At 47.4% G+C, this 27560-nt stretch overlaps 1 protein-coding gene across 2 annotated transcripts; it reads right to left on the bottom strand.

Annotated features, from left to right (window-relative positions):
* Positions 1 to 75: 75 nt before the first annotated feature.
* Positions 76 to 27494, bottom strand: Pde1b (phosphodiesterase 1B). 2 transcript variants are annotated; one of them, XM_055618260.1, is made up of 16 exons: positions 27350 to 27494; positions 27138 to 27260; positions 10337 to 10450; positions 8910 to 9092; positions 8678 to 8744; positions 8236 to 8352; positions 5921 to 6061; positions 5468 to 5568; positions 5252 to 5377; positions 5033 to 5134; positions 3966 to 4086; positions 3660 to 3741; positions 3246 to 3354; positions 2409 to 2539; positions 1795 to 1917; positions 76 to 1338 (listed from the first exon to the last, which is right to left on the bottom strand). In XM_055618260.1, exons 2-15 carry the CDS (start codon positions 27245 to 27247, stop codon positions 1814 to 1816), a joined length of 1608 nt encoding a protein of 535 aa, XP_055474235.1. In that variant the 5' UTR covers positions 27248 to 27260; positions 27350 to 27494; the 3' UTR covers positions 76 to 1338; positions 1795 to 1813. The 2 variants fall into 2 exon arrangements, with proteins under 2 accessions (XP_055474235.1, XP_055474236.1); XM_055618261.1 differs by lacking the exons at positions 27138 to 27260; positions 27350 to 27494 and adding an exon at positions 15712 to 15835.
* Positions 27495 to 27560: the final 66 nt, after the last annotated feature.

Below are 27560 nucleotides of genomic sequence, written 5' to 3'. Positions count from 1 at the left end.
TTCTGTCTAACTTAGCAGATCACTATAAAGACATGTGAGAGGACTTCTACCTCGTGAACACCACACACATCCAGCCAGTCTCCCTTCTTTATTGATCTCTGCCTACAGCAGGGGCCTGGAAGACCAAGAGCATGGGGGAGTTACATGCGGTTCAGAGTGGCAGGTCTAATGACCATGGAGTGGACTTCACAAGAACAGGGCCCACTGAACAAATGCACGACTGGTATTTACAGGACAGGAGGAGGCAGTCACCTGGACTCAGCCTTATCTGGGGCAAGGTGGGGCAAGGAGCCTGAGGACAGGAAAAGGCTCTGCCTGGCTGTACTTGCTCTGAGTGCTCCAGGTTACAACAGCTCTGAGCCCCTTCCCATCTGCCTTCCACCCACCAGGGTCCCATGGGAAGGGCATCTCTTCATAGGCCAATTCTGGGAGAAGGGAAGCAGGAAGGCCCTGCTCTGTGAGAACATGGGTTACTGGGTAACAATCTCACCCTGCTTGCACTGGGGCTAGCTGTACTCTCCTTCCTTTGCTTATAAGATACATCCTGAAGGAAGACCTCAAAACATTTACAGACATTGGTCGGATGAGAGCCTCCTAATCCCCAGGGACAGGAAAGTAGACAAAGGGCCAGAGACTCAGCTAGGGCAGGTAACAAGTCCCTCAAACCCAGACCAGCCCCAGGTTCTTGAGGACCCCAGGAAAGGCTTCCTTCAGACAATCCCAATGGCTTCTCTCCTCTCCCAGCCACTGCCTGGGCACAGAAGAGGGAGTTTTCAAGGGAGTGGGGTCGAAGAAGCACGAGTGTGGGGTCAAGAGGATGTCCCCTACCTCATCCTAGGAAGGTACCTGAAGGGACACCTACCCTTCCCATGCAAGGCTTTGAAAGCTGCCGGCTTCCTATGCTATTCTGGCCCTTTCCTGGGGAAGAGAAGGAAAAACCCAGACCTGCCAGCTAAGATCTGGGGTGGGGGGTTGAGGAACCCCCAAAATGTATTGCTTAGAAACTTGGAGGCAAGAAAGATGGGGAGGGCCCAGGGGGCTGGCATCTCTGACCCTCCCCTCTAAGCTGTAGGAAGCCCACAGGAAGCTCACCTCCCAAGTAGCCACCTGGCCAGGCAAGGGGTGGGCACAGTGACCCCTGGGGCCTGTGGTTCCCAAGGCTTGTGCCCCAGTGAGTGTTGGGTGGAGAGGGGCACTTCCCCCACCCCACCAGCTCCAACATTTGGCTCTTAGGTGGGCTGTCTCTCCCATGACCAAAACAATCCCTTGGAGCAGATGGGGAAACCAGTCCTGATGGATAGTGCTAATGACATCGAAGACTTTGGGCTCAGTGAGGACCTAGGGAAAGAAGGAGACACTTCAGTGCTCTGTTCTAGAACTTTATCTCTAGCCACCTTCCTTCTCCAGATTCCATCCAGTCCTCCCTTGGTCCCTAGTTGGGTGCTAATGTCCTTCAGAAGCATGGCAGTCAATGGTATGAGCTGGGCTAAAATAGATGTCATATTAATTCACCTGCTTACACTAAGCCTTGTGCCCAGACTGGTACCTATTCTCTAATCTCAAAAGGCTGGCACATGTGTCACCCTGCCTGGGATGTTCTGTCCTTTCTTCCTTCAAGGAAAGACTGTGGAACCAAAGAAGGTGGCAGAGGTCCCCTGCTTCCCACCCATAGTCTTATGCCTCCAATTCTCTGCTTTAGTGCCTGGAAAAAGAAGAACCTCCTGCCCAGCAGAGCCCAGGGATGAGGCACCTGAAGCCAACCTGGCTTGGCTGCCCTCCTGCTTTCCAACTCACCTGGCCAGCCCCCAGTTTCCTAATCCAGATTTCCATTCTGGTTGTGCTCATCTTCTGCAGGGGAGGGTGGGGCTTCTTCCTCACAGGGGGACAGTTCATCGATGGACATCTGGTTGGTGATGCCTACAGAGGGTTCCAAGGACGCTGATGTTAGACTATGAGGTAGTTTCTCCAGAACCAAGATGTATGTGGAGAAAATAAGAGGACTGAAACTCATCTACCACCTTCCTCCAAACTGAGCTACTTACACCCATTCCACATGAAAAACTCATAGGCCCTGCTCACAGTATGGTCAGAGCCACCAAGCTACCCAGATCTCCAGGGGCACCATTTGGAGACAGCCACAGTGTGAGAGGGGTCCTACTACATGCACAGGGTCCCAGGACTTAGAATACTGTGGCTGTCCTTATCCTCTCTCCAGCTCTCATTCTAGAACATCCCATGCCATTCAACTAGTCAGCCTTTCCTGTGGCCTCCTATTTTATCCTGACTGGCTCCATTCCCAGCTCTAGGAGTCAAAGAGTTTCCTGGGGCTTAACAAAAAGGGGACTGCTATTGCTCCACCAGCCAGCTCTAGAATGTTCACACACACATGCATACATAACAGCACCTACCACTAGCTGCTCGTTCCTTCCACTTCTGTTTGTTCTCTTGAATGTACTTGGTCCAGGTGGAGCGGAAACTGACCACATCAGGGTTGGGGTCTCCTACATCCACATCCAAAGAAGGCTGGCGCCACTGGAAGCTAGAAACAAGACCCCATACACACACCCAATTCCAGATGTAAGACCCAGCCCTCTTCAGAACCTAATTCTTCGCCCTCAGCATAGAGAAGATGAAAGAGAAGGAAGAAGCTGAGGGGCTGGAATCCTCCTCTTTTCCCTCTTCTAGATACCCCAAATCCTTGTCTCTCTTCCCACAGTTGCACCCCTCCCTCTCCACACTTTGTCTCCTCAAAGGAAGAAAATACTATAGGGGGCTGGAGAGGTTGCTCAGTAGTTAAGAGTGCTGGCTGCTCTTCCAGAGGTCCTGAGTTCAATTTCTAGCAACCACATGGTAGCTCACAACCATCTATAATGGGATCTAATGCTCTGTTCTGTCATGCACATGTACATGCAGATAAAGCTCTCATATTCATAAGTAAATATATATATATATATATATATATATATATATATATTTTTTTTTTTTTTCCAGAGCTGAGGACCGAACCCAGGGCCTTGCGCTTGCTAGGCAAGTGCTCTACCACTGAGCTAAATCCCCAACCCTAAATATTTTTTTTTAATGTAGGAAGCCTAGGTGTAAGCCATACCCTTTTGTGGCACACAGAGGGGCTCTCAGACCTGAAACAGCCCACCTCCCTCCCACTTCCTTCTAGGCTTTGCCTGTCTTGTGAGGGAATTCTCTCTGCATCCAATGAACCAGGACACATGGTCTCCCCAGCCAGTCACCTGGGCTGACTTTTAGACTTGGAATCATCGTCTGATAAGGGCTGGACACTCTTCTCTGCCACATCAGTCAGCACAGAGAAAGTAGGCTCCACAATGAAGTCAATGAAACCTGCAGGAAGTGGTCAATCAGCAAAGATGTCTCACTTGGAGGGCTAGGCAGAGATGAGAGGGAGCATGGCTGTGAGCCTCAGCTGAAAGTAACAAAGCCTAGAGAAGCGAATTGGCACCAGAGCTTTTCCGCTGGGGACAACCTGGAGAGGATCTCTTTGTGAGCCCAAAGAGATCCTTCTAATATGTCACAGACCCCCATATCCAGCCCATCATCCTTGCCTCAGCAACAAGAGCAGTTTAGGGACTTGGAGGTTTGGAACAAGCCTGGCCAGACATCTCCCTTCCTCTCCTCCTCATACTCACCTATCTGGGACTGGGCCACCAATGTGGAGGTGCGATCACAGAGTGGAGAGAAAGGCAGGCCCAGCTCTGCCTCCTTGTCACCCTGGAAAAAGAGGATGGATGCCTCAGGAAGGCTGGGAAGATGAGTGGCTACAATGGGAGAAAAGGATGCTGCCCCTTTGGCCTGGAAATGAGGGGTGTGTAGAAACAACCAGCTCTGCCGATAGAGACTTGACCTCACAGGCTTGGGATCCATTCAGGAGTGAAAGGTAGATAGAGCAGAAGCTTGCAGAGAAGGGGGTAGGAAGGCTTCACTGACAAAGTTACCTGGCGGAAGAACTCTTCCATTAGGGCCTTGGTCCAGCGGCTGTGAACTGACCACTGCTTGGTTGGGTGGCTGATGTCAGCAGCATGAAGCAGAAGAGATAGAGCCTTGGATTTGTCAATCCTGGTTAGGGCAAGTATTAAAGAAAGAGAAACTGATCTTCTAGCAAAAGGGAACCTTGCCTTCTGCAAGTCACACACACAACCCTTTCCACGTCACTCTAGACGGTCTACACATGCGCATACTCATCTGGATATATAGACGTAGAAGCCCAGATAAGTAGCTGAGAACCCAAGCTTTTAAAATCAATGGACATAAATTTGACTGTCTCTCATATCTCTACCACCCATTAGATGTATGATACTAAGCAAGTTACTGAAAATGCTGTAATTCATTTTCTTCAAGCCAAAAGTAAAAATAATAATCCTACCACATACTGAGTTGTTCTGAGAATTAAATGACTTATAACAAGTATTTCAAAGCGTCTGTTACACAATGTGTACCCAGTGATGTTATTTACATGATTCTTGCTATTAACCCACCCCCAACAGTGTTCCATGGTGACCCCACAGTCTGTATCCAGACACCACACACACAGGTCAACACAAACCTCCCGAACACTAAGTCGATTCTCGCTTAAGCACACTTATCCATTCCCAACCCCTTCTAAACAGCATTCGACAGCATTATAACACTTGTTCTGTCTTCATTTTGTTCTTTTTTAACCTCACACAAGTCTCCCAGTGGCCTTTTAGAATAGGAGGTAGTATAGAGGGAGACACTTCACTGTTAGCATTTCAGACAAGGACACATGTCCAGAAAGATCGAATGTACTTCCCAACATTCCAGAGAAATCCTGTCCTGCAGTAACAATAAAGGCCCCATCAGACCTGTTAGATACAAATCAAAGGCCACATTCACAAATACCGCAAAGACTCACGCATACACTCAGATGAGTGCCTGGAGCGAGGAGAGTCTCTGAACCCAGGTAAGAACCGCTGCCCAGTGTACTTTGACTTATAAGGCCCTCTCTCTGGCCTGGCCTGCCCTACACCCCTCCATGTACTACCTTTCCAGCTGCTGCAGGGCTGTCTTCATGGACTTCACTTGCTGAAAATGGCAGGACATGTCTGTGGCCAACACCATCTCAATGACCAGGGCCCGCAGCTCTCTAAGTGAACAAACAGAGAAGAGTCCAGTCTTCTCAGCACTGGTAGGACTAAGGGATATGGGGAAAAGGCGCCTGGAATGAGGGTTTCAGGGATGCCACATGCTGGCCTGTGCTCACACAAACTCATCCTTGGTGAGATTGATAAAAATGTTCATCTCATCATCCTGCATCAGACGAAAAACAGAGCTGATGTGGTGATTCTCCAGCACTGAGCGATCATTGTACAGAATGGCGCATTCTGACCTGTGAAAATGCATGTCATGCCCAGCCCCCTATAAAGGACTCCATTGGCAAACTTGGCCCCTCCTGCTCCTGTCATGCCCCACTGCTCACTTGGTCTGGATGTGGAAGCTGTTGGTTGTGCCTGTGTGCTCATAGTCATGGATGGCTGCAGCAAAGATGATGGCCAAGATCTCAATCTCTGACAGGCAGTGCTAGGAGAAGAAGAGGATTAACTTGAGTCAACTCTGCCAGTCACTCCCAAACACCTTCCTCACAACTATGGCACTCTACCCATCATCAAAGCTAGCCACGTGTTTCAACTCTCAGAATGGCGAGGGAGCTTCCTCTGTCCCCACCAGCCATATGCGCACTACACCCCATCATGTGTCCCCAGCATTGCCCAGGAAGTGTTGGTACACATGAAAATTCTCTGGAGGAAGTTAATGCAACTTGATTCTGAAGGTGTTAGAATGGCAGGAAGCAAAGGGCACTGAAAAAGCAGCCAGGGCTTCCTAGTTCTGAATCCATAGGCCCTGAACAGCAGGAACATGGCCATGTACCTACCACCATGCCTGTGCGGAGCAGGAAGCAATGTACAGTCTGGGTCACATCGGCTGCATGGATCTGGTTGTGGTAAGGGTTCTTATATTTCCCATAGCCTGTCTCCAAGGCTTCCAGAAAACTCATCAGAAATACAGTAGGAATCTGCAGGAGAAATGGAGACATCACGGACCTACAGAAGTGATGAGACAATACCAGCATTCTTTACAAGGTAGTCAGATGTCATGAAGCTCACCTGTAATCCCAGTACTTGCCCGAGGCAAAAGATTTCCAAGCTCCAGGCTAGGATGTGCTATATAGGGAGACCTTCTCCACTCCACTTCGCCCATCAACCCTCCCGAAAAGAATTGGATGTATACCAGAGAGCTAGCACTGGCTCTGCTGGGTCAGCTGCCAGTTTGAATTCAGGCTCTGTACTACCTGCAGCCTCTGTGACCTTGGGTAATACACATGCCTCCCTGTGCCTTTCTAATTGCAAAATAAAGATATTACTACCAACCTAGGATTTAATGAGAAAAAATACAAGGCAGTTAGTAAGTACTCTCTGAAGAGTATCTATAATTATTATTATGTCCCTGAAGATTTCTAAGAAAAGGAAAAAAAAAGCCTCCCACCTACCTTCCAAACACCTGCACCATCCCCAAATCTAATATCATAGAGAAGGACTCAGAGACAAACACACAGAGTAAGATGAGCTACAGGGCACCCTTGCAGCAGTTACAGAGAACTGCTCCTCTTGGAAGCACTCCCTGACCACCTCCACTCCACATATGCCAATGGGCAGCTCACCAGGTCCACAGCATTTACACAGAGGTGCACACACCCGAAAAGCCATGGCTCTATCCAGGCACCCTCAATTCTGTCCCTGACTGTCTTTGTCCTTGGGGTATCTCTGCCTCCTTCAAGAAGCTCAAGGCTCCTAGAGGACAAGGCTAGTCTTCACCTGAGGCCAGGAAGGGATCCAGGGCTCAGGACTTGGGGGAGGCATGTGCAGATGAACTTCAGAGTTACAATGGACACATAAGTCATGCCACTAGTCAGACCCAAGCATTCCCCCGCCACTACCCCTGGAGGGCTGTGCCCCAAATTCAGGAAATTTTAAAAGACTGTTTCCATGACAACTGTCCTTGCTTTTGCGTTGCCATGGTGTCCCTAGAGAAAAAGAGGGGGGGGGCAGGAAGGGAAGAGACCATGGAGCTTGGGAAGGAAGCCTGACCAGGACTCAGTGGAGATACCTTTCTCTAACTATCATTCGGCAGTCAGGCAGGCTAGCTGAAGTCAACCCGGTGCAGCTGTTCTTGGGCCCCCTAAGCCCAGTCCTTCCACTTAGAGAGGGAATTTGGAAGAAGCTGGTGTCTGTACATCTGAGAACCACATAGCAAAACAGGAACTGAGAAAGAAACTCTGCAATTCTTAGACTGAGGAGAGGAGGCTGGAGTAGTCAAGGAAAGTTTAGGGGCCATGCCTCATGAAGGCCCAGAAGAGAACCCAGCTGAGCAGCTCAGGACCCGGGACTGCCATGACAGTTCTTAAGAGGTGTCAAAAGAGGAAGAGTCAAGGGTCAGGAAGAGGCTGCATGGATGTTACAGTGAAGTAAGACAGGACCACTAGGAGGACAGCTCCACCTTTACTACTCAGCCCATGCCCTTCAAGGTCTGCTACTTCGCCTTCAACATCTCTTGCCACCTCAGATGCCACTCCATCCTCAGGGCCACTTGCCAACCCCACATACTTCCCTTCCAGAGGAGGGTTCTGTGTTTGTTCCTGGCTCAATTCCCTCCCAGTGCTGCTCCCTCCAGATTCAGGGTCTGGAGCAGCCTTCTGTCCAGGTTTTCTTCCTCTCTGCCAAGCACACAGGACTTCCTAGGTCTGCGCAGAGCTAGTTCCCTTCAGAAAATCCCCAGCACAGACCAGAGCTGGAAGCATTGTAGTCAAGTGTGCACTGACTCCTCCCTTCCCCCAGAGAACAAATAGAGAGATTCTAATCCCAAATGATGACAACACTGGGCTCTATACCTCCAGAGTCCACAGACAAGTGCAGAAGGAGAGGCAGATAGCAGATAGCTTGAAGGGATAGGCTGGGAAGGAAAAGGAGGAGCATCCCAAGATGCTCACAGGCTGGGACTTCAGGAAGCAGTGGAGGCAAAGCTAGATTACAGCAGTTTCGGGAATGGCAAGAATGGGGTGGGCAAGCGTTCATCCCTGACACTGGAACAGGATGAGGGAGCTATGGAGTCCACTCATTGGCAATCTTTTAGAACTGGACAGTGAGGAGTGGAGGGGCCCTGCCTGGAAGTAGAGGTAGGATGCTGCCCAACCTTGAAGCGACTGATGAGGCTATGCCGAGTCAGCAATTCGAAAACAATGGTCCTCAGTGCATGGTCATCAGCTGCCCGATTCAAGGAAAAGACATCAAAGCACCAGAGGTCCAGGTTCTGTGGAGAAGCAACAGACTAGGTAGGAAAGCTCCCCTCCAAATCTTCCCTGCCATGGCAAGATCAGTTGGACTTCTAGGCATGCTTCCCAGTGAAGAATGAAAGCAAAGGTGGTTAAGTGGGTCTCTTTCAACCCAGGTGTCTCTCAGCACCAGAGAGACAAGAAGACATGCATTTGTCTCGTGGCTGACAAAAAGTTGTCCAGAAGAACATGGAAATAGTAATTAAAAGGGAAATAAACATCACACCACAAACAGAATCTAGAAGTCCCAATGGTTATTTCAAACCCCAACCTTCTCCTCTTTCCCAAAAACCCAGGGGTCACCTTGAGACAGTTGTGGACTGCAGTAGAATACGTGGGGCCCACAGAGGTATACGTTCTCCGAAACATCCTAAGAAAGAACATAGAGAAATCAGGAACACAGTCTAGGGAGCAACAATTTGGCCAATTGGGCTGTAGGGCTAAGTCTCAGGGTAGGTAGGGTGATAAAAGATCAGGCTGGCTAGGACAGAGGGTACAACAGAAGCAAAGGAGGTTGAGTATGGGCAAACCTCACCGCTCCACGAAGATCCCAGCCTGCACAGCATGCACGATGCTGCGGAACTTGGGCTTTTCTTCTGCCCTGCGACCTTTGGCTCGAGTCTGCTGGGTGAAGGTGGAGGCCAGCCAGTCCCGCACCTCTGAAGGCACAGCATCTGAACGAAGCTCCCGAAGCTCATCCTCGGTGTCCAGGATTTGCCTGTGGAAAGTCACAGCTAGAGACCATGCACCTAGTCACGCCCACTTTGTGACTCTTTCCCTGGAGCCTCACCTTTGCTTTGTTTTACCACAGCTCTTGTGTCTATCTTCCTATAGAACATCTCTAAAAGTGAAACACTCATTCTATGAGGCATGAGATCACTATGGACATGGCTTAGCAAACAATGAAACACCACCTGCCAGGGATGCTCTAGGGCAACATGGTCCATCAGAAATAAACTTCAAGGTTCACATATAAAATTTAATTTTTTTTCCAGATGTGGTAGAGGCAAAAGGACCAGGAATTCAAGGCCAACCTTAGTTACATAGTAATGTCAATGCCAACCTGGGTTACATGAGGCCTTGTCTCAAACAAACAAAATAAAATATTTTTTTTAATTATGCTAGTAGCTACATTAAAATGGTAAAATAAAACTGTCATGGAGATGGCTCCATGTTTAAAAACACTTGCTATTCTTTCAGAGGAATAGGGTTCAGTTCCCAGAACTCACATCAGGCATATACAACTGCCTGTCACACTAGTTCCAGAAGATCCCACACCCTCTCTGGCTTCCACATTGGCATCAAGCATGTATGTGGTATACATACATACATACATACATACATGCAGGCCCTCACACAGACAAGCAAAATTAAAATAAATAAATCATTTTAAAATTAAAAAAAAAAGAATGTTTTGAAAACTGGTGCAATGTTTAATGATAAGTTTTATTTAAACTAATTCCTTTCTAAAATATTATTTCAAGAAAAAAAATCAACATTTAATAAGTAAATGACATTTTGTGTTATTTTTTTGTGTTAATTTACAGACACATTTCAGTTCATCCTTGCACATTATAAGTACTCAGTAGCCAAATGGAATCAGAGTCAGAGTCATCCCCCCCTGGCCAACACCGGTCTAGAGAGGTATTCCATGTGGGCAAGGTTAGGACTAGATGGTCTCTAGGATCCCTTGTATCCCTGAAGCCATCACTGTTTTTCCTTTTGTCTTTTCTAGTACTGGGTATCAGGCCAGGGTGTCAGGAGTGTGAGGCAATCACTCCACCACTGAGCTCCACCCCAGACCTTTCCAGGCAGTCTATCTCTGCATCCCTCCACCCCTTTATCTCTGCCCCATCCTTTGTCTGTACCTGTCACACAACCCTCATTCCAGCTCTGCCCTCCTCCCTCTCTGGAGCTCTGCCTATCTAACATCTTCCTTCTCTGTCTGCATGCCTCTCTCACCGTGTCTCATCAATGTAGACAGCTTCCAGCAGGGAAGCTGTGTATTCCAGGTTTTTCTTCAGCTCCTCGATGTTAACCTCCCCATTCTCCAACTGCTTCACCATGTAGCGCAGCCTGCAGATGTGAGTACAGAGGTCCTGCTTAGACACTATGGCCCATTCAGGGGATTCTCCAACAGGGCGCACTTCCCAGAAATACCTTCAATCTTCTGAGATGTTAATAGTTCTAACATTAATGACAACAACAGTCAGTTTTTTTTCACACCAGCTATGGCTTCTGCCTATAGTTAGTTAATATCCCCCACAGTTTTAGCCTAGGTAGATAGCAGCCTGAGGAGTGATGTTCCTGCTTCACAGTCTCCATATTTCCCCAAGAGAAAGGCTTTGGGATCAACACCAATCCAAACAGTCCCCAGAATCCTTTCATTGTCTTGGTTAAGACAGGGAGGGAGACATCCACAGCTCCTCAACCCGGGCAAGGATGGCAAAGGCACAGAACAAAGACTTTCGCCTGGCCTCACTCCACACAGGCAGAGCTAATGGATTATGATTCCAGAATCCATCAACCAGAACAAACCAAGTTAACCCCTGGCTGCCCAGGCTCATGTCCCAGATAACTTCTGGCAGAGTCACTATGCCCATGCCCTGTCTCTGGCCCAGACAAAAATTTACCCTTGCAAAATGGTGGGATGAATCCAGGTTCTCACTCACCTGATACCTTCCCCCAAGGGGACAGTCTTTCACACTTTGCAGCTTTGAATTCTGGGGGTCACTAACTGAGAGGTTTCTTGAAAGCCTAGCAAAAGCAGCTCAGAGTCGCAAATAAAACTCTGGCTCTATACAGTAATTTTGAAGAAAGCAACTCACCACCATCCCAACACTCCCCATCACCATACACAGGCTCTCCTGTCCAGGTGGGGTGAGATAGTAGCTAAGATAGTTTCTCACTGAGAGAGATTTCAAAACCCAAGGTCACTCTGTGATTCAGGGAGAAGAGAATGAGTCAGGAACTAGAGGCTGAAATTAGCATCAATTCCCAGAGATGCTGGGGAGGAAGAACAATGGTATTCCTGAACAAAATCGGCTCTTGAATCTTGGGGTCTCAGCAACTTTGGAATAGGGGTGCTCAAAATAGCCAGCCCCAGGAAGTCTCACCTCAGAGCCCAGCAGTCATGGCCCACATGTCTGAGAGTAAATGGGGCAGAAGGGAAAGGGGCCAATCTGGGGGTAGGGAGTTAGAGGGAGGAGCCACGTGCCTCCTGAGTGGGTACCTCATCATGTGGAAACAGTCAGTTGTCTGACAAGAAGAGTTGGTTTAGGAAAGCTCAGCCCACTCCTGCTTCACAAAGGAAGAGGAACAGAAAAGGGACTAGAGATTTTGGAAGGCTTTCCCAGCCAAATAAGCAAGAAAGGGATCTGCCAGGATATCACAGAACAAAAAGATGGACTCTTTGAGCCTAGACAGGGGTTCTCTCTACTTAGTCCTGATAACAGAGGGTTTTGGAATAAGCACACACAAAACAGAAAGAAAGGCCTCTTCTACTGCCTGTGATTAACTTCTCCTCATAGTCCTGCCCTTACCCTAATCTGCTACTTCACTGAGCCCCCCCTTTTTTATTTTTTTATTTTAATTTTTATTAATTATGCTTTATTCACTTTGTATCCCCCCATAACTTCCCCCTCCTAATCCCACCTTCCCTCCTCCTTCCCCATGCATGCCCCTCCCCAAGTCCACTGATAGGGGAGGTCTTCTTCTCCTTCCTTCTGATCCTAGTCTATCAGATCTCATCAGGAGTAGCTACATTGTCTTCTTCTGTGGCCTGGTAAAGGCTGCTCCCCCCTCAGGGGGAGGTGATCAAAGAGCAGGCCAATCAGTTCATGTCAGAGACAGTCCCTGTTCCCATTATTATGGAACCCACTTGGACACTGAACTGCCATGGGCTACATCTGTGCAGGGGTTCTAGGTTATCTCCATGCATGGTACTTGGTTGGAGTATGAGTCTCTGGAAAGACCCCTGTGTTCAAATTTTTTGGTTCTGTTGCTCTCCTTGTGGAGCTCCTGTCGCCTCCAGATCTTACTATTTTTAACCAGGTCTCCAAAAATCAATGCCCACCATTGTCTTTCCCAACCAACCTAGAGGAAAACAAGTGCTGCCTCTCAAGTGAACAGCCACACCCACGGCCTTACATTTGCATTTATTTGCATAACTACTAAGAATGCAGCCAGTTCTGCACTTTGAAAGTGTTTTCTCCTATTTTATCTTATTTTATCATCACAATGGGCCAATGGCAAGGAAGGTGGAAAAAGAATTCCAAACCACATTTCCAAAGCACAAACCCAACTCCTTGACATTTTTACCACTCTATATAGTCTTTGAGGCTGAAATCCCAGGTTCAAAGCTCACTTCCTGAGATGCACCCATTGTGCAAGTCACTAATTTTTAATCAATATGTATTAAAATGTGCCCTGGAAATAAAAACGTGCCATGAACAGACTAGAGAGATGGCTCAGCATTTGAGTGCATGGTACTCTTCTAGAGGACCTGAGTTCAATTCCTGGCAACCCTGTTCCTCTAGCTCCAGGGGATCTAACACCCTCTGCTGGCCTCCATAGTCACCCACACATAAGTGCTATACACTAGTCATGCACAAAAACATACACACATACACATAAAAATAAAATATATATTTTCAAAAACAGTCTTAGCCAGACAGTGATAGCGCACACCTTAACTTCCAGCACTCAGGAGGCAGAGACAGGTGGATCTCTGAGTTCAAGGGGTATACAGTGAGTTCTAAGACAGCCAGAGCTACACGGAAAAAAAAAAAAAAACAACTGTCTCAACTACCCCTCAAAGAGACAGACAGACAGAAGAGACAGAATAAATAAAAGTGATTTGGAGACTGCAGATACTAGCATCACCTTGGATCATAATTTTAAATTGATAAATTCTAACCCTCACAGCACATTTGCTAAACCAGAGGAAGGTAGGCCTTTTTAAAATTTATTACTTGTGTAAGTGTGGTGTGTGTGTGTGTGTGTGTGTGTGTGTGTGTGTGTGTGTATGTGTATGTAGGTGTGCCATGGCACATGTGTGGAGGGTAGAGGGAAAGTATATTTCATTCTCTCCTTTGACCTTCAGAAGAGTTCTGGGGATTGAACTCAGGTCATGAGGTTTGCTTTAGAAGCTCCCTGAGCCATCTCCCTGTCCCAGAAACATGGCTCTTTAATGAATACCCTAAGTGATTCATAAACACTCAGCTTTTTACTCTAGAGCCTCAGTTTCTTCAGCTGTAAAACGGTGAATCACTCCCACAAAGATATTAAGAAAACTAAAGGAAATAAAATATGTAACAAGCCTGACACAGACAAGAGGTCCCCACAACCCAAATAGGAATTAACTGCCAGCATCACTGGCTCCCATTCTGCCCCCACCACAGTCCTTCAAACCCAGCAAGCACCTGCCTGTTCAATCCCAGACCAGGAGAAGAAACTCAGTTAAAATGGAGATGACAGAAAATGGTAGTGACTGGTGTCTCTCCTATATAATTTTAAACCTCATTTGAATCTCACAAGCATCTTAGGGAAGAAGAAAGTGCCTTTGTCCAAGGTCACAGGACTTGTTACTCTCAGGTTGGCAAGGCCAACTCACACTAAAATTAAGGAGACGTACCTATGTCCCTACACATTGATGGTGTTCGGACAACACAAGTCTAACAGAGTAATCAGCTTGAGAGACATAGGGCATTGCACCCTTGCTCAGAGTCCCACCGTGAGTGCTCTGTTGCCCAGAACTGTCAGTGAGTTCAAAGGACATGGCAACCATCAATGTGGTACAAACAGTGCCTGGTTTTCCTTGTTCTCTATACTCAGAGCACACAGCATGTGCTCAATAAAAGCTTATCAAGTAGAGGAGACATGGAAAGACTAATCAGATGAATGGCCACCTGCCAGAGCTTATGAAATGACACTACGTAGCCAGGCTTCTGAAAGACTAGTGGTGAGCCCTAGGACAAGAGAGAAGCCGTATGTTGACTTTAAACAACCATTCAAGTTCCACCTTCTCTGGCTAGATCTCGCCCAGGAACTTCCTTGGAAGTCTGAATGAAACACAATCCAGACAACAGAAAGCGGCAAGAAAGGAAAGAGAAAAGACTGAAGAATAAATTTGATAAACAAGGAATTCAAGAAAAGGAGCTGGACTCAGGCAGCTGAGGGGATCCTGGTGCTGAATTGCACCCAATTAAAGTCAAAGAAATGAACCGCATGTGGGTTCTTGTGCATGCACACACACACACATACACCGTAAGCAGCAAGGCCTCTTTTATCTCAAAGTCCTTCAGAGTGAAGACCCCTATGCCTCCCTAGCTACAGAAAGTCCTTTTCTTCCCCCACTTCTAGTCCATCCCTCTGTTTCAGACCTGACAGAACCTGGCCCATGAAAAGCACTTTCCTGGAAAACAAGAGGTTCAACACTGTCCAGCTCTTATCAAACCTCCAAGAAAACTGAAGTTTCCCAGAATTCCTTTCACTCCCATCCATACCCATTTCAGCATCACACTCCTTCCTTCACTTTTAGTGCCCTCCAATCTTGACCCTTGGCAAGTCCCAGTCTCCCCTGGCTCTATGTGGAAGAAAAGACTCTGAAAATAGTAACACTAACACACAGAAGACCGCAGCCCCCACCAGGCCATTTCTATGGATCACAATATGAAAGGCCATCTGGGGATTTCCAAAGCTGTCTGCCTCTACTTCCAGTATGAACACTGCCACAAAGATCTCTGTAGGTAGGGGGCTTAGAAAAAGACTGCCTCAACCCAGAGAACTAGGAGAAAAAGAAGATAAAGAAACAGATGGAGTATAGTAGCTCAGTGGTAAAGCTCTTGCCCTCCAGCACTGGGGGTTAAAAAAACAAAACAAACAAACAAACAAACAAACAAAAAAACAGTCCTGGTATGGTAGTTCATACCTGAAATCTCAGCACTTGGGAAGTAGAAACAGAAAGAGTTTAAAGCCAGTCTGGGCTACAGAGGGGAGAGAAAGAGATGAGGGCTGGTGGGGGTGAGGGGTCAGTACAGGCATATGAGGTCTTAAGGATGACAGGGATCAGGAAGGAAAGAGAGAAGGAAACCATGTGAAAATACCTATCATAGTTAGGCAGAAATAGCAAAGATATACGGAAATAGAATTCACAAGCAAGCTGTCCTCTCTTTGGCCTCCCTCCTCCTGCCCCCTCTCCCTTCCTCATTCCCTCTCCTCCTGGCCTCCTCTCCTCTTCCCTCCCCTCTCCTCCTGCCCTCTTCTCTTTCCCCTCTTCTTTCTTCTACTCCCCTCTCCTTCTGCTTTTTTTCTCCTCCCCAATCCCTGGCACCTACCTGAGGATGGGGCCCTGGAGATGACTCCTATGAACAGGAGCAGGATTTGCCATGGAAATCAAAGTTCCCTACTTCAAAGTATCAAAACGCTGACCCCAGGGCCCAAGGGCTCCCTACTGCGGACCAACTCCCTCTTGAACCCCCCAACTTCCTCTTCCAGGTCCCAGCAGAACTGAGCAAATAACCAGAGAGCTCTTTTGGACAGGGAACTGGAAAAGCCTAACTAGAGGGGTGATGAGACAGATCTAGCCCACAGGAACTGGGTGAGAGGCCGCGGGAAAAGTTTCACGTCTGAATCACCCTGAAAACAAGAATCTGCTGTCAGAAGAGTCCCAGAAAGGCCAGAAATAGCACAGGCCAGCCCCTTGTTCTAAGGAGGTGGGGCTCTTCTTTGGGAAAAGGGATTAGCAGGCAATGTCCAGAGACAGGGACAGGGAACCATCCTGAATCTGTCACAAAGAACTCTATGGTAGGAATGGAAAGGGCCCGGCCAGACACCAGAGGAGCTAAACAGATCCACTTCTGCAAATCTGGGCTTCTCCTAGGGTCATTCTCCCAGGAGCCTTGGCCCACTTGAGACAATCCGCAAGGCAGGACAATGAGCTCCTACAAAATTATTAGCACTTGGGAAGGTGCTTGCAGAAGCTAGAGGCCAGAGAAGACCCACAGGTAGAGAAGTACACAACACCACTCCACAGTGAATAAAAAGTCTGGGACACTTGTTCAAAGAGAATGGAGGGTGATGGGCGGAGACTGGCAGAAAAAAACCAACCAAACAAACAAACAAAAACACGAGACTAGTCAAATTACTTCTAGCCCTGATTTTCTCATTTTACTTATGGGAACTGGGGAAAACCGTGAATTAACCAGAATAAGGTCTACACAGCTCAGAAGTGGAGGGGAGATGATAAAGCCCAGGGAGGGCGAAATGAGGCTTCCAGGAGAGCTTGAGGACAAAAACCCCTCTTCCACCTCCCGGCGCCTTGCAGGAAAGGGCCCGGCCTCTGCATCGCCAAGTGGACTGCGCACACAGCCCCAGCAGCTTCCGGATTGGCTGCAAGATGACATCACCAATACAAGCGCATTGGGGCTACTATTGGTCCACTGGGGATGGGGCGGGGCTAAGGAGGAGGTACCAGGGTTGAAGCAAAAAGTATCCTCAGATCTAGGGTCGCTCAGTGGGAGGCATGGAATGAAATGTGGCCGAAGTAAGAGAAAAGAAAAGGAACAGACCCAGAACTTGAGTATTGTGAAGGGAAGTCTTTTTCCTCCTTCCTTACCGCTCAGAAGCAGAGAAATTAAAATACTGTCACTGTGCCAAGCCCTTAAAGGAATATAAACAAACGAAGTTTAGCGACCTGCTGTTTCTCAGCAGCTCTGAGTGCTGGGACAAGTGAAAGAGACAAGTGACAGCGGTTTAAGACCCTTGGATGGCTCTCTAGAGGACTAGTGGCCAAGAAGGGGGAGGCACGAGGCCCACTCTCTGTGCCCCACCGTCTTCACCCTACCTACCATGGCCACCAGCTGCTCAGTGCTCCCAGAAAGGATTAGACCCAGTATCAGGGTCGCAGGCCAAGCCATTTGGCTTGTTTTTCATGCTGACTGCGAAGGATGGTGAGAGAGGAGGCAGGTGACAGCCAGCTGCACTCAGTCCCAAACAGCAGCATCCTCCAAGCTGTGTTTGCTTCCCTTCCTGCAAGTGCCCTGCCCTGCTAATCTCAGCTCTCCCACTGAGAGGTAGACATTAATTTAAACTGGAAATCCTTGAAGAAGATAAGTCATTCTTCTGCTCTCTTGCCCAACAGCACCAAAGGTGGCTGGACAAATGACTGATCACCGCATACCATATGGTCTGTCACCCATTTCAATCTATTATAGACAGTCCTAGGAAGGACAGATTCAGGGGCAACCCACTGTCCCTTTCCTGGAAGGATTCATACATTTGTCCACACCTTGTATTCTCCCTCTGACTGAGCTAAGTTACTTAGAAAGGATGGAGATATGAAGACCCCACAAGAAGTCCAACGTCATTTTCCCTTCAGCTCTTAAGTGCCTTCGTATATTTTAATATATTAATGTTTATGTTAACATAAAAAGTTACACGTTTCATTATGGCAATTCCATAATCTATGTCATTATGCTTTGTTTTTGGATGGTTGACTGGGATTATTTTGTTGTTTTTTGCTGCTGTTGGGGTTTTATTAGGTTTTCTTTTGTTGTGGTTGTTTGTTTGTTTGTTTGTTTGTGACAGGGTCTCTCTCTGATAGCCCTAGAACTCATGATGTAGACCTGGCCGGCCTTCAATTCACCAAGATTCATCTTCCTTTGCCTTGCAAGTGCTAGGATTAAACATGTGTGCTATCACACGCGGCTTTATGCTTTGTTCTTATTCCCCCTCTCCTCAAATGCCCTCTCCCACCCTTCCTAACCCCTTCTTTCTGGGCACTCTTCCCCTCCAAATTGTCTCTCCATTTGCTTTCATGTCACATGCATTTCATCGCTTTCTTCCCCTCCCTCCTTTAAGGTCTCTTCTTACCCTCTTACACTGCCCATTTCTACTTTCATTAACCCTTGAATTTGGAGGTAGAAAAAGCTCAAGGACATGGCTTCCCTGTCCTGTCCACACCCAACTTTCTCCACCCTGTACTAAGGACTAATCATTGGCATAGAGGACAAAAGTTTGGTTGGTCAGATGGAAGGAGAGGAGTGGGAACAGGGGTAGTGTTGGGAAAGAGATTATCTAGCTGATCTCAAAGTTTCAAAATCTCAGAAACTGGAAAGAAACAAGGAAATCAGCTAATTCTCATTTTAAAACAACTTGAGGAAAACTCAGGAGAATTTGCCTTGATTTTCTCACTGTGTAACCAGGGGAAAATCTCTCTGAGTTCTGGTTTCTATGCTTAAATCTAGTAAATAGCACCTGCTTCCCAGAAGTCTAGCAAGGACCTGATGAGAGTGTTATGAGAACACTTTGAACTATACAGTAGCACATCCATGCAGAAGATTATTGCTTTAGTCCAATCCTTTTGTTAGTTTTCAAATATTTATTGAGAGACTTTCATAAAGAAAGTTCCAATGCCCACTAGTACCCAGGACCCAATTTTCTCACGCAATCTTCAAATGGAACCTGAGCTATGTGTGAAAAAGCTCCAATCGCTCTAACCATCTAGGGCTTTTCTCTCCTCTGTAGGAGCTGGGAGGCAGCCGAAGCAGAGCCAGGGACCACACAGAGTATGGAGCTGCAGAACCCAAGATCAGCCAGAACTTTGCCTCATGCTCTGCTCATGCCCTGGCTCCCATTGCTATCTGAGCAGCACTCTTCCTGGCAGCTGGCTGGGCAGAGTGGCGGGGGTGGCTCCAGGGATAAAAATAGCCCCCCCCAGTTGCAGAACTCAGATGCCATTCTGGAAGATGGCAGACCTCAGGTTGGCATAGTAGTCATGGAAGCCACAGGAGATCTCTAGGCACTGGACAGAGAAGGGGGTGGGAGAAGGGGCAGAGGTATGTCAGTACTCTTCCATCCTGGTAGGTGGTACTGTTGGTGAGGTAGACAGAAGCCTAAAAGAGCAAAAGATGAGATAAAAGTGTAGAAGGTCCCGAAAGGCAAATAGAGAAAGAAAGAAATTTGGGGGGTGCTCCAGGAGACAGCCAGGAGAAATACCAAGCCAAGAGTGAAGAAGTCTGCTTCTACCTCACCTGTGTATGAGTGCAGCTCCCAGTCCCCCAGCTAGAAGCCATTCTAACTGGCATTCCTAGCAACAGCACAATACAATTCAGACTGTGCTGTGGAAATAATTTAAGTAGTTTGAGCCTTAGATCAGAATAATAAGAACTCAGGTATCCAAGTGCCTGGCCCAATACTGCACACAAATATATCACCTCTCCCTCAGACTTCAGCCCTTAAGAAAGAGAGTAATTGGGAAAGGTTGGCACTAACATATGGTGAAGGCTGATGGGAGAGGAGGTGCCAGAACCCCATCTAAAAGAATGCTCTCCAGCTCACTTGTCCATTAATCCCTCTCTGCACTGTGGAGTTCTGCTTACTAACCACCTCCACAAACCACCCCACTAGTCCACTAAACCACATCCCAGCAGACGTCCTGTTTCCAGGGCCCTGACCAAATGTTTAAAGCAATCTAAGATGGGTAAGAGCTGGCAGTTTGACAAGGATGACTGCAGGCATGTGGGGCAGCATAGGGCTGGGGCAGCAGGATTGCAGTATGGTCCCAGTCTCATCCTACCAACTAGCTCTGGGCATCAGTTGCTTCCTCTGTAGCTTTGTGTAGCTCTTGCATTCAGAGCCCAGCATTGGAGACACTGAGGAAGGAGGGTATCTGGGCCTTGATTTCTGGGATCTAGAGTTCTTTCTATCTGACTAACTCACTGCTTCCCCCAAATCAGCATTTACCAGGTCTTAAAGGAAGATGATAGCATCTTTTTTTTTTTTTTTTAATCATAGAATGGCCACTTTCTAGCTCTGTGAATTTCCCAGGAAGTTCTCCTGGATATCTACCCTCAATATATTCTGCAGCAATCAAAACAACATCCAACTCTGTTGACATTTCAAAGGCAAGCAGAGGAGATGTGTTACACATCTTCCACATTGGAATTCCTAAAGCTCCAGCTTGGTGCAGAGATTCTCCAGGCTATGAAAATTGGCAAGTGTGCTCACTCAGCCCAGGCCGAAGGGAGTTTCCAAACAAGATGGACATAGAGGACAGAACTAGGGAGAAGATGCCAGGCTAGATGTTGGATGGCTGATAAACAAGGGCACAGGAAGCTGCGGATGTGAAAAGAAAGAAGAAAATTCCTAGGCCCCAGATCCTGTCTGTTAAAAGTTCCCCAGGCACCTGACCTAGAAGCCCTACTCCTTTCTCAACCTAAACAATGCCAATACCAACTGGCAGCCTCATGGCCCACTGCAGCCACCATAATTATTTGCTGATCTGACTTCTCACCTGACCTGAGAGACCAGCTTAGCAAAGAGCAACACTAAAATACTCCTGACTCTTCTCTCAGCCCGATTCCCAAATATCCCTGGCTATACCTTGGCCTTCCTCTCTGTCAAACTCCATCACAGTCCCCCTGGGGATTGCTAAGGTCCTCCATTCTGAAGCAGAATCCTAAGCTGATGTTTTCTTCCCACCACAGATAGAGGAGGAGCTGCAGGTGAGAGTGCAAAAACCACTGCAACAACAGGGTGGGTGGCTGACAAACACCTCTGGGGAGGGCCTGCTGTGAATGCTTAGCAACCACCTTTCTTCTAAACCCAGTACAGGAACTCCTCTCCCTGTCCATCCCATCTCAGCCCCTCTAAGAACTCCCTCCCAGCATTCTTGGACTAGTTGTCTTCTCCCCTTAGGGGACAACCTCTGTATCTAACAACTTTCAGCCTCCCCAGTGTCTCACCTCCACTCCACCTACTGCCCTCATTTTATGCCTCTTTCTCTGTAGCTGTTCTGAAGAGAATTGGAAAATAGCTGCTCGACTTTGATACCTGAGAAAACCAGCCCCTTTAGACTCAAAGGCAATTACTTGCCTTCTTCCCTAGAGGAGCTAAGAGGATGAGGTCGCTAATCAGACAAAAGAGGGACCCTGCAGAAAGCAGGAGTTGAGGCTGAACTCTGAAGAAGGCTCCAAAGGGTACCTTGCAGCCAACTTACCCTACTGTCACCACAGCAACTAGATGGTAGAAGCTCTCAGCCAGTAATGAGAGGTATTAGGAAGATAAAGGCAAGAAAGGGTAAGTAAAGCAACAGGGACAGAGAGGGACACAGAAAAAGAAAGAAAAATGAATATAAGAAAGATGGCAAACCCAAGAAGGATGGGGCAAATGAGGAAAAGGGAGAGATTATGGGAAGGGTCAAGGGAAAGAAAGGGAGAGAACAGAGGCCTTAGAGATTTCCTCAACCATTCCTTTGCAGTCTCAACAACAGGCAAGACCTCTTGTAAGGGTTCGGTGGAGGCTGGCTAGTTGGTCCTTTTGTAATAGAGACAGAGTCTCGTGTATCCCAAGTTAGCCGTAAACTCTCCCGAGTGCTTAGATTATGGGAATGCACAACAACACCTGCTTTCAAGGTTTTCTTATCCTCCATTTTAATCTGAGAGGGAATGAAAGGGAAAAGGTCTAGAGAGGTCCAGGCTTTTCTCTGACTGAATCTTACCTGGCCTTCCTGGCCCATTGTATGCCCAACCCCTTCACCTTCCTCTGGGCAAAAAACCGACAGGTGCAACCTCATATGTAGAATCATCTTGCCTCCCCAACCTGCCTCCTGGAGCTCTTGGGCAAGCATAATAGTACCAGGGTTCCAAAGGATTTATAGAGTCCTTCTAAAATAAGAAGTAGAGGAAATACAAAAATTAAAGTAACATAGAGAGGTAAGATATGGAGTGGAAAAGGGAGACTATGAAAACCAGGGAGAAGTTCCTTGGGCCATAGCTGAGAACGAAGAAGAGCTGACCCAGGTGTGAGAAAAGTACACTCAGGGTTCTTTTTTCTCCGCAGGTCCAGGTAGCTGAGAGACATGATCTGCTTGATGATATTACACCAGGCCAAGTATTTAGGATGAATACAAAGGGGGGTTCCCCAACACAGAGAACCCCATGGAGTAGGGGCTGCTTCTCATGCCCTCAGCATTGCTCAGAACTACAATTGCTCCATCTTTGTCTAGTCCAGTCATTAGGACTACGTAATAAAGACTCCTGTTCTCTTTTTACAGTAACCCACAACCTTCACTGTGTAGCCCACTTCCAGCCCCATTAGCCTCTAGTTAACTGAACTCAGACATGCCCTCACCCTCACATGTAATAATTCATCAGCAAGACTCTTCTAAATCATGCCCCAAATACTGGGCTCCAGCTTACTTGATAAGTCATGTTCCTGTCTCCTGAAGCTTTGTCTTTCTCTCTCACCCAGTCATTAGTCCCCCATTCATTCCTTCACAAAGCAAGCTCCCCCATGCTAAAAGATCTCCAGATTTTATCATTTGAAGCCACTTTCATATGGATAATATCAAAAAATCAGAGATGCTGAGAGACTGTATGAGTTCAAGATCACATGGCACAGAATTGGCAAAGTGAGAATTTGGGCCTAAACACATTTCCTGATATTCTCTGTCCTGCCATCAGCAAGCTCTGTGATTCCTCCGGTACATGTTCTAACCAGGCGTATGGGGAGCTCTTTCTTTTATCGGAATTTGAGTTGGCCCGTATCTGGGTCTTTCCCCAGCTTACTGCAGGAATTCCCTCCCTCTATATCCCAAATGCTACAGAGTTCTCATTCAAAGAGTTCTGTAAAGGAAATAGAGATGGTAAATGTCTGGTGAGAAAGGGGCTATAAAAACCAAGGAGGAGAGGATCCCTGGGCCACAGCTAGAAATGAAGGGGAGAAGGCTTGTTCAGAGATGATAGGAAAAAATAACAACAAAAACAAAACAAAACAAAAAAGCAAAAACTCCCACTGAGGTCTGAGAGGCCTGATGTGCCTGTTCTCCAGAAGTATAAGGAGCCACAGTTTGTCCTTCAGTCTTCACAGCAGCTCCACAGCTATGTGCAGAAAATGGGTAAATGACATCAGGATTTTCAATGCCAGTAAGAGCAACATAAGATTACTAGATGGGGTATATAAAACATTCAAATCAACAGTAAAATTAATCAGTGAGAATCTGGCCCAGTCCCAGCTTCCTCTTACTGTCCTCTGGATCTCCTCAAAGATTACCAAGATATTTGAATGTGTCACAAATACATATAAAAGATCACATATACCTCATATCGCACTACCAGCATGCTCATTCATCCCATAGATGCATAGGACCACTTGAGGCAGTCAGGTAGGAGCATACCTTCTAGCATATTAACTGTCAAACACACCATTCATAACCATAAAAAAAGACACTCCATCGTGGAGCAGTGCTTCCGACATGCGTCACCCTCTACCTAGACTTACGGGTATATATGCCTGGCATTCACAGTTTCAGCCTCTCATTCACACACAGCCTTTGTGTCTTCTCTGTTACTCATTCAGTTCCTGGCTCTGTCCTAGGGTCCCACACCTCAGCAAGCAGCAAGAATACCATCTACCTTTCTTCTGCCTCCATTTCCTGCACACCCCTCTCTCCTGTGTGGAGGTGTGCACACACTAAAGAGTCAGAGACAGAACTAGATCCCATGACTTTACATACACATATTCATTCGTTTCTTTCTTCATTCCCTTATAATAATCTTTCTTGAAAGCCTGTGTTGTGTAAGGTACCACATGAGACTCTGATGAAATAAAGATAAGCAAAAATCACTTCAAATGGGTTCTTGTTCTAGACTCAGCTGTTATGACCTTGAACCCAAGAATGAAGCAGGGGAGAAACAAGAAAAGAAGATTGTGCCTATACTATCCCACACACAAGAGAAATATCTACCTAGAAAATTTAAAATTCTGAAAGAAACTAGGACAGAGATGAAGTTGATGCTTGTACGCCCTGGGAGACAGAACTCATATCTGTGTTTCCATTTGTGCTTAACCCCCAAAAGAAAGACCCAGAAACCTAGAGTGGCAGAATTTCCCCTCTTGTAATAGTGTAGGCAGATGAGAAAAGGTGAGCCTCCCGGTTCTTCAGGAGCACAGGAAGCATGTTCACTTCATCCAACATTACAACCCCAACTCCCAGTATGCTACCTGGTATGCAAGACACACTGTTCATGAATGAATGAATGAATGAATGAATGAATGAGCCAAGGCAGCAAACCAATCAAAGTTTTTCTTGATTAAAAAAACAACAACAAAAAAAAGACCCTGAGAATTCCTTCTACATCCAGTATCTCTTCCTCCATTCCCCAATCCCCCTGGTCTTAGATAAGGGTGGACAGCCAAGTCAAATCGTTCATCACCAGCTGGAGATGCTGAAATCAACACAACCAGCTCCTCGTTTTTAGGCTGTATTTCTCAGCTTCTTTGTTTAGGAATCTCCTAAGTTAGAAAATTTTTCCTGCTAGCCAGAAGTAAAATCCCACTGTTGGAGACTTCCTACCCATATAGCCCATACTCTCAGCTGGTCCTAGTGTGAGAAATGGTATTGCTGGATGTTCTTTTCAACAAGAAACTCCCTGAACAATTTCATTAATGGAGGCTTTGCGTCCAGAGGCAAAAGCACCCTAAGAGTCTGTACGCCCTAGATTAGAACTTTAAAGGGAGGGGGAGGAGGAGGAGTTGTGTTTGGGAACCAAGATACATAAAGAGACAGATATGTAGAAATCCCATCTGTTTTCATTTCCATTTAGTGCCTAGTCCTGAGACAGTCATGTCTATCTCCCTGTTTCCAGACTAAGCAAACTCTTTTACTCCCTCACCCATGAGAAAGAGGGAATTTCCATTTCAGGGAATTCCTCTCTTCTCACCCCTTTAGAAACAATGACTAGAGGGCTGGCAAACTCCTCCCACCCAGAAAGAAAGAATATGAAAGCCTGAAATCCTTCTTCAGGTTGTCAAAGCCTTCTTAATATTCAAACAAAATCCAATCCAAAAAGCCATCAACCTGGGTTCTACCTTTAACTCTTTATCTGCTTCGAGAAAATGAGACTGAGAACCCACTTGGCGGGGTGGGGGTGGGGGTGTGAATAATCAGCTAGCTAGCATTCCTTAGGACCAGCTTTCTGAAGTCAGATAGACCAAAGCCATCTAGTCAGTGACGTCACTGATTATTGCCCACCATTTAAGACCATCTCAACTAAGACGCTGTGCAAACCTCTACTGCTTGCTCTCTCCAGAGTTCAGCACCAAATTAAAGAGGGAAATGGCCATTCATTTTCAGAAAGATGTTTGTTTGGCTAGAAAAGCGTGGAGGGTGATGAAAATGGGGAAACCCATTCTACTACATGGCCCTGCTCCCTGGAATGAGAGCCAGGTAAATGCGTGATCAACCACTAGTGCCATCCCGAGACACTGGAATTCTGTCTATAGCCCTGATACCTCTTTCCTCTCAGCCACTTCTTCACTTGCACTCTCCTCAGCTTAGCTATCATTGGCAGAGCATCCATCTCTATCTACCAAGACCCACTCAGCAAAAATCAATTCAATCTGGTTTTCCATTTCTTCATCCTAGAATTCATTCCAAGGCTGTGCTTCATAGAATCCAGCAAATTGCATTGGCCAGAGGCAGCAAAGGAGGGGACAAAGGAGCACATTTGGATTCCAAGCCTTGTCCACTGTGCCTCATTCTTCCTAAGGCCTCTGTAAGCAGCAAGCACGTATATCAGCCTCACTGCCCAATATAAAGCTGTCAATTCATCAGCACTGGTAAATAAAGAACAACACAAGGCATCTGTCTGTCTCCTACCTCCATCCTTCCCTTCATCACAACGCAGAAAGAGAAGGCTCAGTGCTTGCTGCTGAGGGTACCGGAGAAGAACAGGGGTCAGGCATGGTTACCATTTTGTTTCCTATCTTTCCCCTCTTTTCCTAGGAATCTCTCAGGGAGATATACTTCTTCTTTTATCTTTTGATTAAGAACCAACAGACTGCAGAGATTATACCCAGTGGCGCCTTCCTGGGAGGTAAACATGGCTTGCCTCTGACCCAATCCTGTTCTGCTTTGAGGGGCAGAAAGAAAACTTCCTTTTCTCCCTCAGAACGATGCATGAAACACCTGAGTGTTTCCTCCCCTTTTCATTACTCTCATGTGCTCTGGTCCCACAGTAAGGAATGAAGCCTTCATGTGCTTGGAGCTTCGATTAAGCCAATTATGTTGTTCCTGCCAATCAATCTTCTTCACTACAACACCCTCCTCTACCTGCCAGGTGAAGGTTCATCCACTCCTCCAAACTCCAGGTGAACACCAAAGCAGATGGTCCCCTCAAGAACAGGGCACCCTCATCCTGCTCCCTGTAGGATGCGGGAGGCAGAACTACCGGTCCCAAAGAAGATACATAGAACCCACAGGTTGGCACAAGTATCTCCATGCACTAGATCTGCAAGCACTCTTCACACCTTAATGACCCACGAACACTCGTGCACATGCATGTGATGTGTCTCCATCTGCACAACCTGAATGCACATGGATATGTGTGAGTCAGCCTGGCACCTCCTGAATGCTGCCTGTCCGCAGCCCTGTCGCACGGCGCATACTGTGTGCTGCTTCTTCGTGCTGCTGCGTGTGTCACCCTGACACAAAAGCACAAGCTTTGCAACTCCTAAATCCACTCTAACCAACAGGCTTGTTCTGCAGATGCCTCGCATATGTGGCCTGGACACGGGTGTCAGGACCATGTTTCCTCACACCTGCCAACATGTGCCCAATAAAATCTACCTGCCCATCTTGCAGATACACACACACACACACACAAAACACACACACAATCTTACACGCACACACGCGCGTGCACACACTCACACAGAGTCCAGGCTCCCCCCTTTCCACATTCCTCTGCCAGAGACTCACAGAGACCGTAGCTTAATCCACATCTTCTTGCTGGGGGCTGACTTCAGCTCCAGAGGTGACGGGCAATCCGACTCCAGCATCTCTGGAGGACTGCGGGGGGACAGCTCCATGCTCAGCCACTGTCTGGGGAATAGAAGAAGAGAGCCCCTCTGCTCAGCTTCGGGCCCTAGCCGAGAGACCCTCGACCCTCATCCTAGCTCGACCCTTCCCACCTGCGGCTGGCGTGGACCAGCCAGGCTAGTGTAACTGGGCTCGGCCCAAGCTAGCAGGGTTGCAGTTCCTGCGGCTGCTCCTTTCGCGCTGCCGGGCCGAGCTCTGGGCTCCAGCTTCCAGCTCTCCGCGCCGCCACCGCCGCTGCTGCCGCCGCCGCCGCCGCCGCCGCCGCCGCGCGCTGCCACAGCCGCCCCCTCGCCTCTCTTCCTC

The sequence above is a fragment of the Psammomys obesus genome, unplaced genomic scaffold (assembly GCF_907164565.1).
Source record: "Psammomys obesus unplaced genomic scaffold, mPsaObe1.curated_primary_1811, whole genome shotgun sequence".
Lineage (NCBI taxonomy): Eukaryota > Metazoa > Chordata > Mammalia > Rodentia > Muridae > Psammomys > Psammomys obesus.
This window is presented reverse-complemented; position numbering and strand designations above follow the sequence as displayed.

Bases quoted from the DNA above. Each gene is read 5' to 3' on its own strand.
- Pde1b (XM_055618260.1), bottom strand. From the start codon at position 27,247: ATGGAGCTGTCCCCCCGCAGTCCTCCAGAGATGCTGGAGTCGGATTGC. The intron at 9,093-10,336 runs GTGAGAGAGGCA...GACTTTCCACAG, and splicing joins GTCTACATTGATGAGACACG to GCAAATCCTGGACACCGAGG. The intron at 5,378-5,467 runs GTGAGCAGTGGG...GCATTTTCACAG, and splicing joins AGCTTCCACATCCAGACCAA to GTCAGAATGCGCCATTCTGT.